The following is an 18,155-nucleotide window of genomic DNA, read 5'->3' as shown; positions in this document are numbered from 1 at the left end:
TAATAGAACATTCCTCTTGCATTCGTTAGAAACCCCCGGGTCCACAACTACTAACTACAACTTTGGTTACGAGGCTCTCTCCTCCATTAACTCAGCCTCCAACTTCCGCACTCCAGGAAATAAGATCAAGCATCTTAAACCTTCCAAGTAAACATAAATTAAGCATATTAAAATAACGAAACATCCCTTCCACACTCTCTAGCCACCTCCAACTCCCAGCGGCTACAGGAAAGACGCCCGGGCCCACTGCGAGCAGTCGCGCGGAGTATTACGCAAGGGGGCGGGGAACTACGTGGGTTACTAGAGCGCAAGCGCAGCCACGGCCGCAGCGCCCACTGGTCCAGCCTCTTCTAGTAATTTCGCTAGCACTGACGTCATCCCCATGCGCCGTGACAGTGCCTTTGAGAACCCGGGAATATTTTTTGGTGAAGGGAGTGGAAAAAAAAAAAATCAACACATCTCTCCCACCCTATTCTACTTTTAGCCTTTAACTTCGTGCCTACACTTTGACCCATGGAACGGGAAAGGGGAAGGAAAGGAGCCGGCACTCGAAAACTGCTCGGTCGGGTATGACTCGGCGACGCCGCCAACCGCGTTACCCGGCGTGCCCCGCGCGGCGCCAGGGGAGTAACGTGGGGGCGGGGAGTGGGAGGAGGAAGAGGCGGCTACTGCGGATGTCTCTGCGACCCAGAGGCATAAGAACACACGACGGCTGCTGAGCGTCAAATCTGACCTGCGCCTGAGCCCACACCCAGGTCTGCGGTACTTCGCTCCTAGGGCGGCTCTTCGTCCGTTGCCACTTAGGCAGCGCGTCCTGCATTCTCTGTTGTCCGGGTCAGCCGGCTCTCGCGTCTGCTGGCTTCCACTCACTCGCCTGCTGCCTCCTGAGTCACTGCAGCCGCCGCCATGGCCGAGAGTGGTGAAAGCGGTGGCCCTCCGAACTCCCAGGACAGCGCCACCGCGGCTGAAGGTGGCGGCGCCCCCGTTGCCGCTGCTTCCGCGGAGCCCAAGATCATGAAAGTCACTGTGAAGACCCCGAAGGAGAAGGAGGAGTTCGCTGTGCCCGAGAATAGCTCTGTCCAGCAGGTAAGGGCAGCCCTGGGCTCGGGCCGGGGCGGGGGTAGCGGCAGGACTTCTGCCCACGGCGGGAGAATGTGATTTTGCGAGGGTCTGGGCGCGGGTCGTTCTCGGAGGTGCTCCCGGACCTACTTTCCGTGCTCATCCAAGTTAGATCATACCCAAGTTCGTGGGTTTGTTCCTCGGGACACCGCAGAGGTTTGTGGCAGTGCCGCGCGGCCTGTTTGTGGGACGCGCGAGCACCGCTTCCTTCCGCGCCCCCTTCTAGCTTCGGCCTCCACGGACCCCCAGCTCCCCGCCCCCAGCCGCCTCCCTGCTGCTCTGCACAAAGGAAAGGGACCTACTGTCTGGCTTCGGGCTGGGGTGAGGGTTCTCTAGCCCCAGTCTGTGATTTCTGTCTCCTGAATAAAAAAGGGGGGTGCTCATTGTTTTACCTGCCTGAGGGTTGAGGTGGATTCTGTGGTGAGAGGCACGTGTATATTTAGTTATGCATTTTGATTCCTGAAGTCTTTTTCATTCTTTGTTTTTTAAAACTTATGTTATAGAAATTGTTTTCAGTCACGTCTTAAGTAATAATATTAGGCTTAAGGAGAAAGGTTGATGACTTTAGTTGATGACTTGCTATTTTCTTTTTAATCTATCATACATTAGATATAGTCATTGGGTAGGTTTTTGTTTAATTTTAGAGGTGTGATAGCTATGTTATTCCTGTATTAGCGGTTGTAGTCTAATAAAAGAGCACAATTAGAGTTAATGGAGAATACTACCAAATAATTTGTAACTTAAAATCTTTTCAGGAATATAAACTGTACAGTTAATTGGGAATGTTGAAATATTCAACAGACTGCTTTAGCATATTGTTTAATACATCTCAGAATGTTTTCCATAACTATTGCATTGACTTCTGGGGATGTCAAACAGTGTGAACAGTTTAGGAGGAAAGAACAATTCCTGAAATGTACCTATGTTTTCCCAGGGACAGTAAATGATTTGTGGTATTGGTGTATACAGTTTTAAAAGATGGTAGGTTTTGTGAAGTTGTAAGTAGTGTGCAGGTTAGAGAAACTTTTACCACCTACTGAATCACCATATTTTTTAAACAATTTTTATTAGAGGTTGAAAGAGGGAGAGAAACTTAGATGTGAAAGAAATAGTTGCCTCTCGCAGGCACCTCGACCTGGGACCCAACTCACAACCCAGGCATTTGCGCTGTTGGGGAATCTATCTGCCTGCTACCTTTTGCTTTGCAGAACATCCAACTAACTGAGCCATACCTGTCAGGACCATATATATTTACATATTTTCTCAAAGTTTTGTTATGAAAAATTTACTTAACATTTTTATATTTTCCAACATAAAGGTAAGTTGAAAGAATTGGGAAATGAACACTCTCATGCACAATTAACATTTTGCTGTATTTGCTGTCACACAAATCATATCAGTCCATTTTATTTTTTGGATGCATTTCAAAGTAAGTTTCAAATATCAGTACACGTGCCCCTTAAAAAGCACTTCAGCAATGTGGGTATCATTAATCTGAGTTCAGTTTTTTTAAAACTTTTTTCTTTTAAGGTAGGGTTGACAAACGCCGAAATGGCCACTGTTGTCATTCTGAGTTTCCACAAAACTCTACTCTAAAGCTTTATCAGGCTGTAGAACTTAATAATTGACCAGAAAGTTACCTCCTACTCTTTTCCAGTCAGTTCAGTCACGCTGTCCTTCATCAACCACTTTTTTGATTTTTCGTCACCATGGGATAGTTTTGCCTTTTCTAGAACTTATATAATGGCATTGGGAAAGGCCCCCCCCCCCCCCCCCGCCCCAGCATAATGATTTTGAGATTTATTCTTGTTGTATATATATATTTTTTATTTCTGTGTTGCTTTACATTGTATGACTATATCATAAGTTGTCTATTATGTCTTGTTGCAGTCAGTCAACTGGGCTGTTTTCGTTTTGTTGCTATGGGCATTCTTGTACAAGTCCTTTTTTTGACAAATGCTTGTATCTCTCATGTTAAGTACTTACACAGGTGGAATGACTGGATCATGTGGTAATTGTATCTTCAGTTTTACAAGAAGCCATATTTGTACTATTTTACCATCCCCAACAGTGCATGGGAATTTCTGTTGCTCCACATCCTACTAACATTTGATAGTGTCAGTCTTTTTTGTTTTAACTGTTCTACTAGCCATACTGACTTTTGAAGGCCTTAGGTATTCTTTTTAGGATTCTAGTTCAGACCTCCACTATTATGACTGTTTGAAGCATTTTACTATAAAAGATTAGAACAATTCAGTATTCTATGAATAGAAAATTTGGTTTAGGTCCGTATATGATGTGTCTGTGAGGATTTTTTTTTACCTTTTTGTGATAGTGAAATTAGATTTAAAATTCTGTGGAAGTTTGAATTTTACTGCTCTGTAACCAAAATAAATTTTTAGTAGATGAAATCAAGGCCTTTCTGAAGCAACTTTTTCTGATGGCAGGTGAATTTTTATTTTGATAAGTGCTTTCTTTTAGAGCAGAAAACATGACAAAAATTGAAGCTCACCCCTACACCAAGAATCTGAAGACAAGTTGAACTGTCTGTGGGCTCTGTTAAAGGAAGCATATACAGGAAAATGTGCAAGAATAAGAAAAGCAATTTCAGATGACTTATAATTAAAATGTTCTTTTTAAAGATTTTGTCTTACTGTTATTGTCTATTGTCTTATTGTCTATTGTTATTTTATTTTTAGACGGGGTGGGAGGAACATCACTGTGTGGTTGCCTCTCCTGTGCCCCCTACTGGAGACCTGGCCCACAACCCAGGCATGTCCCTGACTAGGAATAGATCCAAGACCCTTTGGGTTTGCAGGCCTGCACTCGGTCCACTGAGCCACACCAGCCAGGGCCTGAAGTTTTCTTAAATGGTTTGATAGCTTTAAATCATTTTCTACAGATTAAAATTTATTACTGAAATGTATTTAGTGACATTAAGAGTCCCATAAAAATGTTCAGTAAAAAATTGGCAACTATTTGATTCTGAGAGTACTTAGGGAATGTTGGAGGTAAAGAGGAGGTAAGCAAGAAACCTACAAAAGGATAATACTGGAGGTTTAGGATTTCTACAGTTTAAAAACTCTCTCAGTCTAATTGATTGGATGAAATTATGTTAAATCTCTTTGGTCAGTTGTAAAATAAGTCTTAAGGTGGTAATTAATTTTGTTATTTTTCCCCGTTGGTTTCTTTCTGAGCGTATGTAACCAACAGGCAGAAACAGGATATGTAAATACAGTTAGTGTGTGATAAATATTATTTGTTCAAGGTTGATAATAAAACTTATACTTTTCTGTAACTTAAAGTATTTTACTTTATTGATTGATTGATTGATTGATTTTAGAGGGAAAGAGAAATCGATTTATTTCATTTATCTGTTTATTAATTGATTTTTTTGAGAGTATGTTTAAAGCTGGGGACAGAAACAAGGTAGGCTTAGGACAAAAGAAGCCTCAGGAGAGAGGTAGGCTGGAATGCTTTGGCTCACTGAGAAGTCAGAAAAGGGGGCCTTGGAGACAGATTCATGGGGTAAAGCTGGGCCAAGCTACTGCTGTCAGTTGCTCCCTTGGTTGCAAGACTTGTGGGGACCCTTAGAGTTTAGGAGAGAAAAGTAAAGATGCAGCCTGAGGGAGGAAGAAAGGCGTGGGTATACACACTCCAGAGAGAGCCCTCCCAAGCTGGTTTCATTAATAGGGGTTTTCATAACATAAGTAAATATATTTAAAAATAGGTAAATGTGAAGTGGCACAAAGTCTCTGTGTGTGAGACTGTTTTCTTCTGTTTATTATCTGTTATTGGAAACAGTTTGAGGATTTCCAAGGGTCAACAAGCAAGATAAAGTCCAGAAGAAGTGGGGGGAGGGCAGGTTGTGTGTCTGTGTGTTTGATTAAAATAGTTCAAAGACTGGAAGGGAGCTCCCATATAACTTCTGACTAACTTGGGGTTTTTTTATTTTTTATTTATTTTTATTTTGTTTTTTAAAAATTTTATTTATTTATTTTTAGAAAGGGAAGAGAGGGAAGTAGAGAGAGAGAGAGAAACATCAATGTGCAATTGCTAGGGGTCATGGCCTGCAACCCAGGCATGTACCCTGACTGGGAATCAAACCTGCGACACTTTGGTTCGCAGCCCGCACTCAATCCACGGAGCTACACCAGCCAGGGCTAACTTGGAGTTTTGTAGCACTCTAGGTTATAATGTAAAATTTTGAAATACAGTTAACTGAAATACTCAGGGAACATGTATTCTGGTTTTAGAAAATATCTTCGTCATTTGAAACTTTTAGAAAAATATGAACGTGTGTAATGTAACATCAGTACTATAAATATTGTATTTGAGCCTTTCCTGATAGAGGAAATTGCAGTGCTTTAGGGTCATTATCACAAACATCATTTAACATTATAGTGTGGATCTGTGCCTGCACTGTCCACTTTGGTACCACCAACTATATCTGCCTGTTGAACATTTAAAATGTGATTGAAATGATTTGAAATGTGCTGCAAGTGTAAAATACACACCAGACTTTGAAAAGTTGTGACTGTTTTTTATACATAGCATAATGTTTTTTAAGGTTCATCCATGTCATAGCATGTATTAGTACTTCCTTTTTATTGCTGAATAATATTCCATCGTATGAGTATATATCACATTTTATTTCTCTGTTTATCAGTTGATGGTTATTTGGGTTGTTTGTACTTTTTGACCATTATGAAAGATGTCTCTGTGAATACTCATAAAAAGTTTTTTTGTCGACATATGTTTTCATATTTTGTGGGTATATACCTATGAGTGGAATTACTGAGTCATCTGGTAGCTGTATGTTTAACTTTTTGAGGAACTGTTAAACTATTTTCCAAAGTGGCTGTACCATTTCATATTCCCACCAGCAGTGCATGAGGATTCCCATTGCTCCACATTGTCCTTAACACTCGTTATTATCTGTCTTTGATTATAGCCTTCCTGGTTGCTGTGAGTGGTATCTCACTTTGATTACTTGGCTTTCTGTTACTCAAGCTGCAGTTCTCAATGTGGTTTGGGGTGCACAAGACCCTTTTAGAGGACCATGAGATTAAAACTATTTTCATAACAATTTAGAGCTGTTATTTGTGTATTTCAGTCTAATTTTCAAACATGAACAACGTGCTTTTCCAGAAGCTGTACGATGCGGGCTATTGCAGCAGTTGTGAATCCAGTTTTCCAATACAAGACTGAAGTGATTTGCAGAAATTTAAAACAGTGCTACTCTTTACACTGGGAAAAAGTAGTCATTTTTGTGATAAGAATGTTACCTATATGAGTTATTTTTTAAAAGAATGTTTAAAAAGATTTCTCAGTTTTAATTTCTAATGTAGCATATACCATTAGCCATAACCTACATAAAGAAAAACTCTTCGGGGTTTTGAATTTGTAAGAGTGGTGTCCTGAGACCAAAATTTGCTGCAGTGGAGGATTTAATAGATTAAGTAGGTGCTTACAAAATTGAGGATTGACTCCACTCTTGCCTAGAAACTATTGTAGCCTATTGGTCAGTCTCCCCACTTTTCTCTTCCCCTCCCCCTAATGCATTCTTAGAGCAGTCTCTGAAGAATGTTCATCAGATCACGTTATTCTCTAGGCAAAACTAAGGGCTCCCCATTGATCTTAGACTGTTTAAAGTTGCTGTGAGGCTCTTTGTGGTATGATACCTCTCCTTTCTGATTCCTTCTTTTTTCCTTTATTACTTGGCTCTTGCCATACTGACTTTTTAGTTCCTTGACTTGCTAATACATTTTTTTCCTGCCTCAGGACTTGTGAAATTTGTTCTTGCTACCTGCATTGCCTCCTACTCTTTGCTCGTTCCATTTATCCCTTAAATCTCGGTGCATAGGTTACTTTCTCAAAGAACTATTCCTGATTGTCCAGACTACATTGGGATTCCCCAGTTGTGTTTACTCACAACACCCTATTTTTGGTCATAAATCATCACAATTTAAATTCTGTATTTATGTGACTATTTGATTAATGTTTATTTTTCTGCTAGAGAGGATCTGTGATTGTTCACCATTGTTACCAGAGGCTAACATATGGTATGAGCTCAGTGAGTATTTATTAACAAATGAATATAGATCATTATGAACAATAACATGCATTTAACAATAACTACCAATTTTTGAGATTTTGCTGTGCAGTATATACATAGTCTCATGACTTCCTGCCTTCTTCTCTCTGCTTAGTTTTAAACATTTCTTCCCTTAGTTCACCACTCTCCAAGCACAATTCTTGACTGCCTCAAGACATTCACTTTTTTAAAAAAAATTTTTTTCTTGATTCTAGAGAGAAGGGAAGGGAGGGAGAAAGAAACATCGATGTGAGAAAGAAACATCTATTTTGTTAGGGATCGAACCTGCAACCCAGGCATGTACCCTGATCAGGAATTGACCCTGCGACCTTTAGCTTTGCATGACAGCACCTGACCAACTGAGATACAATGGCCAGGGCCAGTCACTCTTATTTGTACTGGCATAATTCTTCTAGAACTGCCTTTCTTAGCTGTGGATCTTCATTTGAACCACAAAACACAGATGATTTGAATGAGTATTCGTTTTTCTCAAAGATGGTTCATAGCTAATACAATTTAAACGCATAGGAGATAAGTTAATTTTTTAAAAAAATATTTTATTTAGCCCTAGCTGGTGCAGTTCAGTGGATTGAGAGCGGGCTGCGAACCAAAGTGTCGCAGGTTCGATTCCCAGCCAGGGTACATGCCTGGGTTGCAGGCTATAATCCCCAGCAACCGCACATTGATGTTTCTCTCCCCCCCCCAAAAATAAATAAATAAAATCTTTAAAAATATATTTTATTTAGTTAGTTTTTTAGAGAGAGCAAGAGGGAGGGAGGAAGAGAAAGAGAAAAACATTGATGTGCAAGAGATGATCAGTTGCCTCTTGTATGCCCCCAACTGGGGGCCTGGCCGGCAACCCAGGCATGTGCCCTGGCTGGGAATTGAACTGGCAACCTTTCAGTTTGCAGGCCAGCACTCAATCCACTGAGCTACATCAGCCAGGACGAGAGAGGTTAATTCTTTACATATGTGTAGTCAATATGTAGTGCTGGTAAATGTTCCAGTTATTCAGGGAAAACGGATTTATAGTGTTTGCTGATTTCCATGGTATAAATTCTCTTACCATTGTAGATTTTAAGCTACTGATATTAAACTGGCTCACAAAATTCCTGAAAATTTAACAGTGTCAGCCAGCAGGAGCTATTGCTTATAGTGGATGCCTTACAGTGTAAAATACACTGGCATGTATCCTGTATTTTACAGTGTAAAATACACTGTAAGGCAGGGGATGCAAAACATCGTGGGAAAAATCTGCCATGCCTATTCATGTATGTATTATGTATGGCTGCTTTCAGAGCAGACCATATGGCCATTAGCTGGAAATATTTACTGGCTGGACCTTTACAGAAGGTTTGCTGACCTCTCTGCCTTAGGGCAGTAGGGCTTACTGTTCCAGATCTTGTCATATTGGAAATTTTTTTACCATGACTTAAATAATTACAGTGCTCTCCAGTAGAAATATAATGCAAGCCACATATGTAATTTCAGTGTGTTCATACCCACTTAAAAAAATAAAGTGAAATTAAATTTTTATTGTGGTAAAATACACATAAAATTTACCATCCTAACCATTTTTAAATGTATAGTTTAATGGCATTAAGTACATTTACATGGTTGTGCAACCATCACTACCGTTCGTCTCCAGAACTTTTCATCTTGCAAAACTGAAACCCTGTACCTATTAAACAGTAACCTCCCTCCTACCAGCCCCTGGCAGCAACCATTCTTACTTTCTGTCTCTCCAAATTTGACTACTCTAAGTATCTCATAAAAGTGGAATGAAAAGTATTTGTCCATTTGTGACAGGTTTGCTTCACTTAGTATATTCTGAAGGTTCATCTGTGTCGTCATATGTCAAAATTTCCTTCCTTTTTAAGGCTGAATAATATTCCATTGTATGTATATACCTCATTTTGTTTATCTGTTGATGGTCACTTGGGTTGCTTCTACCTTTTGGCTACTATAATTTTAATAATATGTTTTATTTAATCCAGTAATTATTTCAACATGTAATTGATATAAAAAGTTGAGAAACTTAAGTTTTTTCATACTAAGTCTTCAAAATCTAGGGTGTATTTTATACTTACAGCACATCTCAGTTTGGACTAGCCACATTTTAGGTGCTCAGTAGCCACATGTGCCTAGACTACTGAATTAGATGGCACACTTCATAGACTCTTCACGTTTTCCTCCATACTGTACCTCTTTCCTTCATTCACTACATTTCAGTCATTTGTATGTTTTTTCCCCTAAATATCACTCACTAGCTTCTTTCCCTTCTGGGCCCTTGAAAAGGCTACTGATGACAGTAAAATAATAGCTAGTATTTATTCCAGGCTTATCAAGTCATAATGCATTTTTTTAGGCTTCACAACTTTATAATAAAAGTACTATTATCCCTTTTAAAAATATATTTTATTTATTTACTTTTTAGAGAGTGAGGAAGGGAAGCAGAAAGAGAGGGAAAGATGAATGTGGAAAAGATACATAGATTGGTTGCTTCTCACACTCCCCCAGCTGGGGACCTGGCCTGCAACCCACACATGTGCCCTGACTGGAGATTGGACCAGCGACCTTTTAGTTTGCAGGCTGGCACTCAACCCACTGAGCCACACCAGCCAGAACTGTCCCTTTTTTTTAAATGAAGAAATGGATTTAGATTGATAAAATGATCAAATTCATACACCTGTTAAATAGTGGAGCCTGGATTCATCCCAGTGACTATCTTTGGAACGCACACCTAACCAGTTGCTCCAAGTTGTCTTAGCTTTTCTCTGGCTGGCTTTTATTTAAATTTTAGTTCATTAGATGGTGATTGAACTCACCATTCTAAATTAAATCAATAATTATAATCTCATACCATTTTGTGCTTATGCACACTTTATCCTTTCTACCACATACTGTAAAAATTTACAAGGGAAGGCTGTTTTCTTTGCCTCCTAATCCCCTGGTGCCTACCATTGTTCTTGGCACATATTGAATGCAAGTATTTATTAAGTGAATGAACGAATAGTGTTTTAAAGATTATTTACAACATTTTGTATTTATTTGGGACTATTTTAACATTGTGATTTACTGAAATATGATGCTTAATCTTAGTTATTAAATATGCAATGACATTTTTTCATTTGTTTCCCTGTGCCAGCAACTTCCACTGTAAAAAAGGAAAACCCCATTAAATTAGGATTGGGAGTTTTTTTAGAGACTAAAGTTGCTATCTTCTATAAAGCTGTTGTTTGGTGCAAATTATTGGATACAAGTAAGTGGAAGGGGGTATGTTATGGGGGTAGGGGGATCAAGAATAGCGGTGGAGTAGGAGGATATTTCTTACACTGACTCCCAGAACCAAACTGGAAATAAAAATAAAGAGGGGAACAGCCACCTGAAATAAACAACTGAAAATTACCTGAAGAGTAGACTCTTAACCAAGGACAGGACGGGTAGAAACCACCTCAAGATTGGTAGAAAGGGTGGGACATGAAAGGAGCCAGCACTGCTCCCACAGGTAGTAGGCTGAGGCAAGGCATGGCTGTGGAAGCTTCACTTTGAGAGGAGTGAATCCTGGACCCCAGACTGGGCTCCCTAGTACAGAGCACAAATGCTGGGATCAGGTGCCCACATGGCATCCAGTGGTGAAAGGGGGGGGTTGTCTGTGGGGAGAAATGGAGCCCATTGGAGACAGAGCCACTATTTTTTTGGTCTTTCCTAAGGGGCCAAAGCGCAGGTGTCTCATTTGTAGCCACTCACCTTGGGCTCCAGTGAAGGGAGGACAGCATGGACTAGAGTTACCTAAGGAGAGTCTGGAGTGGGAGGCTTAGGGGAGAGATGTGGAGGAATGGCCACTGGGTTCCCTGTGGTGGGACAGACCTCAATATTGTGGTAGCCATTTTTCTTGAGAAGAACAAGCCCCTCTGGGGAAAAACAGTTACCCCCATCCTGTGGGAAACCACTCACCCCACCCTCTGGAATCCTATTTCCCAATTCCTCTGGAATTCTGCTTGCCTTATCCACTGGAACCATGCTTGCCCTACCCTGAATCTTTTTTTTTTTTTTTTCTTTCATTACTTTTCTCCCATCCTGCATCTTAATACCTGCAGAAGAGACAGCTTCATAGTTAACTTCAGAGGGTGTCAGAGACCGGCTTTAGGGTATGGCCATTCCATACACTTTCCCAGGAACCAGACTGGCGCTTAACCCCTCATAGGACAGCCATAGAAACGCCCTCCTGGTTTCTGGCAGAGCCAGCAACTGCGCTGTGGAGACACTGCCTGCTTTTATACGAGGGGTGCTGCCCCGCTGGGTACAGGGAAATAATCTGGGACAGAGTCAGGTGTGTGGGGGCAGACTTAGACATGTGGTGCAGGGTCAGGGGGACACACCCATTATCTTTCTTGAAGTTTGAATGGCACCTCCCTTGGCAGGTCCCAGGGATCCCACCTGTCCTTAGCAAAATATTCCAAAAAGTTCAGGAAGAGGGAAGATTTCCAAGCTTCTTTCATGAGGCCATTATTACCCTAATTCCAAAAGCAGATAAAGATACAACAAAGAAAGAAAACTATAGGCCAGTATCCCTGATGAACATAGATGCTAAAACCCTCAACAAAATATTAGTAAACTGGATCCAGCAGTACATCAAAAAAAATCACACCATGATCAAGTTGGATTTATCCCATGGATGCAAGATTGGTGCAATATTTGCAAATCCATAAATGAGATATATCACATGAACAAAATAAAAGATGGAAATCACACGATTGTATCAATAGATGCAGAAAAAGTATTAGATAAAATCCAGCAACCATTTATGATGGAAGCTCTCAGCAGAGTGGAAATAGAGAGGGAGCATATCTCAACATAATAAAGGTCATATGAAAAACTTACAGCCAATATTATACTCAGTGGACAAAAACTAAAAGCGTTTACCTTAAGATCAGGAATGAGACAGGGATGTACACTGTCACCACTCTTATTCAACATGGTACTGGAAGTCCTAGCCACACCAGTCAGACAAGAAGAAGAAATAAAAGGCATCTCAATTTGGAAAGGAGGAAATAAAACTAATTATTCGCAGATGACATGATATTGCACACAGAAAACGCTATAGGCTCCACCAAAAAACTACTAGACCTAATAAATGAATTCAATAGTAATGGGATACAAAATCAACCCTCAAAAGTTAATGGTATTTTAAAGTTTTTTTGAAGATTTTATTTATTTTTATAAGGGAAGGGAGGGAAGAAGGGAGAGAAACATCAGTGTGTGAGAGAAACATTGATTAGTTGCCTCTCACACTCCCCAACTGGGGACCTGGGCCACAACCCAGGCATATGCTCTGACTGGGAATTAAACTAGCAAGGTTTCGGTTTGAGGGATGCCTGGCCTACTAAGCCACGCCTGTCAGAACACAGTGGTATTTTTATACACCAATAATGAACTATCAGAAAGAGAAACTAAGAAAATAATCCCATTTACTACTGCAACAAAAGGAATAAAATAAAATACCTAGAAATAAATTTAACCAAGAAGGTAAAAGATCTGTACTCGGAGAACTATAGGACACTGAAGAAAGAAATCGAGGAAGATACAAATAACAGGACACATACACTGTGTTCATGGATTGGAAGATTTAACATCATTAAAATGTCCATACTACTCAAAGCAATCTATAGATTGCATGCAATTCCTATTAAAATACCAATGACATATTTCACAGATATGGAACAAATATGAAAATTTACATGGAACCAGAAAAGACCACAAAAAGCCTCTGCTATCTTGAGAAAGAAAAACAAAGTTGGAGGGATCACAATACTTGATATCAAACTATACTATAAAAACACTGTAATTGAAACAGGCTGGTACTAGCTTAAGAACAGACCATGTAGATTAATGGAATATTTGAATAGGGACCCCAGAAATAAACCCATGCCTTTATGGTCAATTAATATTTGACAGAGGAGGCAAGAGCATACAATAGATTAAAGACAGTCTCTTTAATAAATAGTGATGGGAAAACTGGACTGATACCTGCAATAAAATGCAACTAGAACCATCAGCTGACACCAAACACCAGAATAAATTCAAAATGGATCAAAGACTTAAGTATAGTCATGATAACCATGACTAGAGGAAAACATAGGTATTAAAATTTGAGATATCCTGCATAACAACATTTTTGCTGATTTATCTCCTAGGGCAAGGGAAACAAAGGAAAAAATAAACAAATGGCACTACATGGAATTTAAAAAGTTCTGTACAGCTACAGAAACTGATCAAAATAAAAAGGGGACCCACTGTACGGGAGAACATATTTGCCAATGATACATCAGACAAGGATTTAGTCTCCAAAACATGTAAAAACTCATATGACTCAACACCAGGAAGGTAAATCAATTAAAAAATGGGCCAAGGACCTGAATAGACACTTTTCCAAGAAGGATATACAGATGGGCCATGGACACAGGAAAAGATGCTCAGCATCACTGCCATCAGAGAGATGCAAATTTTAAAATCACAATGAAATACTTCACACTGGTCAGAATGGCCACCATAAGCAAATCAACAAACAAGTGCTGGAGAGGATGTGGAGAAAAGGGAACCCTGGTGCACTGTTGGTGGGAATGCAGATTGGTGCAGCCACTGTGGAAAACAGTATGGAATTTCCTCAGAAAACTAAAAATGGAACAGCTTTTTGACCCAGTAATTCTGCTGCTGGGATTATACCCTAAGAGCCCTGAAACATCAATCCAAAAGAACCTTATGCACCCCAGTGTTCATAGCACAATTTACAATAGCCAAGTGTTAGAAGCAACCTAAGTGCCCATCAGCAAATGAGTGGATCAAAAAACTATGGTACATTTACACAATGGAATACTACACAGCAGAGAGAAAGAAGGAGCTTTACCCTTTGCGACGACATGGGTGGAAGTGGAGAGCATTATGCTAAGTGAAATAAGCCAGGTGGTGAGGGACAAATACCATATGATCTCACCTTTAACTGGAACATAATCAGCAAAAGAGAAAAGCAAACAAAATATAACCAGAGTCACTGAAATTGGGTGATATGACATGAATAGGGCGGGAAAGGGAGCTTGGGAACTTTGTGGTGAACAGGAGGTAGAGGCAGGAGAGCAGGCTGGGCCAGAAGGCATGGGAAAACAGCATGTTTGACATGAACTTGGCTGATTTTTAATTTAAAAGCTGACTTTAAGCCAGGCAGACATAAGCTTTGCTGAAACGCGTTTGTTTGAAGTAAGCGCCATTTGGCATAAACAACTATGGAGACTTTGTGTTTAGTTGCTCGCTTTGAACAGGCTTGGCCAAGTTGGCCAACAACCGATGTTGTTTGACATTTGTTGAAGATGAACCATACCTTGTTGGGTATGTCACTGGCTGTTCCCTTCTAAGGCCAACACTCGTGCGTTACCCAACCAGACCAATCCAGAGCCTCTTTGTTTCAACAGCCGTACCTCTTGTTTGCCTTTACAAACAAGCGCTTTGCTCCGCTGCAAGCTTTTGCTTGACATTTGCTGGCGTTTGGCGACCAAAAAACAAACGACTTCAATTTTATCGGCTGGGCGAGAGCGCGTGAAACCATTTGCTTTACAACGATGTGTTTGGTCTTTCAAATGACTGACTTTGTCTGACATTTTCATTTGCTTGAATGGATGCAAAGCGCTTGGCCGGAGGAAGCCGTGCAGAAATATTTTTTGCCTTTCTTGCATTGCATTATTTGCCCGGCTGTCCCGAGCCCGGTGCTGAAATCTGCCAGCTGACCGAACGCGCAGCGTCTTCTTTGGCGAGGCGATCGGAGAGGAGGACGTGGCAAGCTGGTTTTGTTTCTTTTTAGGAAGTTTAAGCATTTAAAAACAACGAGTGTTGTTAATTTGTGCTTATCTTTTCAAAATCGGCGTGATTGCTGAAAAATCAATGGTGCCTGCTTCAGCGGCAAATTGTATGGTATATAAGTTTTATCTCCATAAAGCTAAAAAAATCCTTCACCATTATTTTAGTGGGGATTTGAAAGGCTATGAGTAGATATATGTCTCAATCTAGTATCTTACCTTCAGATCCTAAAATATGCTAAAATGCTACATAATTGTATGTTAGACAGTTAAATCACTTATTTTGGAATGGCATGAAGGATATCAAGGATTCCGGAAAAGATTTTTTGGTTTAATGTTAAGAAACACAAATCTAGATTATTCTCATTTTATATAGGAATAAGATGACAGGGTCTGGCACAAATAATGCTCCCCTTTTATTACAAAATCATAAGCATATAATTCTATAACATAACAATACCACACTCAAGTACACCATATGACATTTTAGGTGAAATCTTCATATTAAAACTATAAATTATTACATCCATATTATTACCCTACCAACCATACTTAAGCAGGCGTTACTTCTGCCAAACCCTGTATAGTTAATCTGGGTACATTGGTGTTTGAAATCAACCTAGGTTTTAATCCTACCAGTAGTTTATTACTTGTGGCACTATGAGAAAAGAGGGACATATTGAACCTGCCTTTGTTTCTGTATCTAAAATAGGATTAAAAACCATCTGCCTCACCAAGTTACTGAGAATTGTGAGAGCTGGCATACTACTATTTATTGACCACCACCTGTGTACCTGATGCTTGCATTTTATGTACCTTCTCATTCAGTTTTTACAAAACCGTATGTTCTGCCTCTCATTACATTATTATTTCTAATAGCTACCAAAGGGAGAAATGAGATGTCTAATAATAGGAGAATGGTTAATTTGTGGATTGATCTGTCTATATAGAATATTATGGAAATAATTTTCTACAAAGATTTGTAGTTACTTGGAAATTGCTTATCTTAGGTAAAAGTATTGTATATCATGATTTCAAGTAAAGGAAGAAGAGTTCAGTTGGAAAAGCTCCAAAATATTTACTGCAGTATAATTTTGCATTATCTTTATGATTTAAAAAAGCTGAGTTGTTTACATTGAGTGTTGTAACTTGATTATGGAAAATTTTATTCATACACAAAGGTAAAGTGTGATGAAATTTCATGCATCTCTCATTTTCAGCATTGATTGACATATGGCCTATTTTGTTTTGTTTATGTTCCTCTACACCTCCCCCTTCCCGCCTCTGCAGGGTTTTATAAAATCTCAGATACCATTTAATGTCTTCCCACTTACTGTGACAACCAAAAATATCCCCTTATATTTTCAGAATACCTCTTGGTGATAGTGCCATCATCTGTGGAAGACCCACTTCTGTAAGGGCATGGGGTAGAAAGGTTTAAGGTGTGATTCTTTTCTGAAATCTGACTGGTTCCCTGAAGTGGTCTATTAATGTAGATTCCTTGGCCCACCTTGGGGTTTCCTGCTTTGGGCAGTGGAGTAAAGCCTAAGCATACAGGTGTTTTTTGATAAAGGTTTGAGAGAAACACTGATCTAGAATAGATTAAATAAGTTTTTCTCTATAGTATGATCTCTTTTCTGGTTTTACATGTTATTCTCTGAAGCTTTTCTTCAGATATTCCTGGCTGCTTCCTAATCTTTCTTCAGTTCTCACTAGGAAAGTTTTCTGTCTTTTGTGCTTCCTCTGTACTTTGTGGTTTACTTGACTGACTTTCATTGGACCTTATTTTAGGGAAAGTTTTTGCTTTATATTTTTGCATCTTCGTGATACTGTTTGTTAGTAAAAGTTGAATGAAAGAGATGAGGAGGAAAGTCAGTATAATAGGATAATAGGCCAAGAACATATATTCAACAGTATACTTCATATCAGTGCCAACATACAGTATGTATGTTTGTGTCTGTGTATACACACAAACACATATGCATACACACACTAAACATATTCAACTAAAAAGGAGTAGGACTGAGATGGAAATTGGAGGAATAGCTTATTGTAAACTTGCTAAGAGCCTTATGTGTGACTTGAACTGCTTTCAATACTACTGATATAAAAAGGATATTGCAAAGAAATGAATTCTTATGCTTTAGCAGAAGACTGAATATTGGATTTGTACATTTACAGTAAAACCTTTATGTTAAGATGAGTGAAGTGGTAATACTCATTTCCCCACTAAGATCAAGATACTGACACAGAAAAAATGCATCTTTATATTGTTTGAATTGTTGCAGTATCTATAAAAGGGGCTGCTTTGAAGTATTGGGTTGTTCAAAAAGTCCATTTAGTTTTTTTCTATAAAATAAAAGACATACTTTACCAAATAACTTTATTGATTTGGATATCTCAAGTATGTTGGCTAAATGTTAATTGTTCTCAGTGTCTCGATTTGATTGCCCTCAACTTCACCTGGTTTACTTGACCGTGCAGCATCGTCCAGCACGAAATTTTGCAAACCATTTTTGACATGCTCAATTAGTTACAGCACCTTTGCCACACACCACACAAATCTTTTTTTGTGCTTCAGTTGCGTTTTTACCTTTATTGAAATAATGCTCAAAATGTGTGTTTTCTTTCATCTTCAATATTAAAATGGCTACACAAAAATTTAACAATTTTAGTAAGTTCTTTTAAATGCATGCTGATATGACAGCTGTCACAATACAATCTTAGCAAAGTTGTTTCAAATGAAGTAAAATACAAGTGCTACTAGAGCCATTTTACAGGAAAAAAAATCAAACTTTTTGGCCAACCCAATATTTCTTCTAGGAACTAGATGAGATGATGCTATGCAAATACCTGTAATACATATTTTTATCTTATTTAGTTCAAGGAAGAAATCTCGAAGCGGTTCAAATCACATATTGACCAACTTGTGTTGATATTTGCTGGAAAAATTTTAAAAGATCAAGATACTTTGAGTCAGCATGGAATTCACGATGGACTTACTGTTCACCTTGTCATCAAAACGCAAAACAGGTATGTTTTAAAAGACAGATAGCTTTAAACCACAAGTACTTTAAAAATAAAAGTCTTGA

At 39.2% G+C, this 18,155-nt stretch overlaps 1 protein-coding gene across 2 annotated transcripts in view; it reads left to right on the top strand.

The window, feature by feature from the left end:
- The first annotated feature begins 418 nt into the window (after positions 1-418).
- The window catches only part of UBQLN1 (ubiquilin 1), a 40,916-nt gene continuing 23,179 nt past the window's right edge, over positions 419-18,155 (top strand). The window contains exons 1-2 of one of the 2 annotated variants that reach the window (XM_045840579.1): positions 419-1,086; positions 17,945-18,096. In XM_045840579.1, the coding sequence (XP_045696535.1) occupies positions 907-1,086; positions 17,945-18,096 (332 nt within the window). In that variant the 5' untranslated portion in view covers positions 419-906. The remainder of the gene's footprint in view (positions 1,087-17,944; positions 18,097-18,155) is intronic. The other variant, XM_045840580.1, reaches the window with a different exon arrangement.

The sequence above is a fragment of the Phyllostomus hastatus genome, unplaced genomic scaffold (genome assembly GCF_019186645.2).
Source record: "Phyllostomus hastatus isolate PE091 unplaced genomic scaffold, TTU_PhHast_1.1 phas_contig_34, whole genome shotgun sequence".
NCBI classification, from domain to species: domain Eukaryota; kingdom Metazoa; phylum Chordata; class Mammalia; order Chiroptera; family Phyllostomidae; genus Phyllostomus; species Phyllostomus hastatus.
Note: the sequence above shows the minus strand (reverse complement) of the source record. Positions and strands in the feature narration are given on the sequence as shown.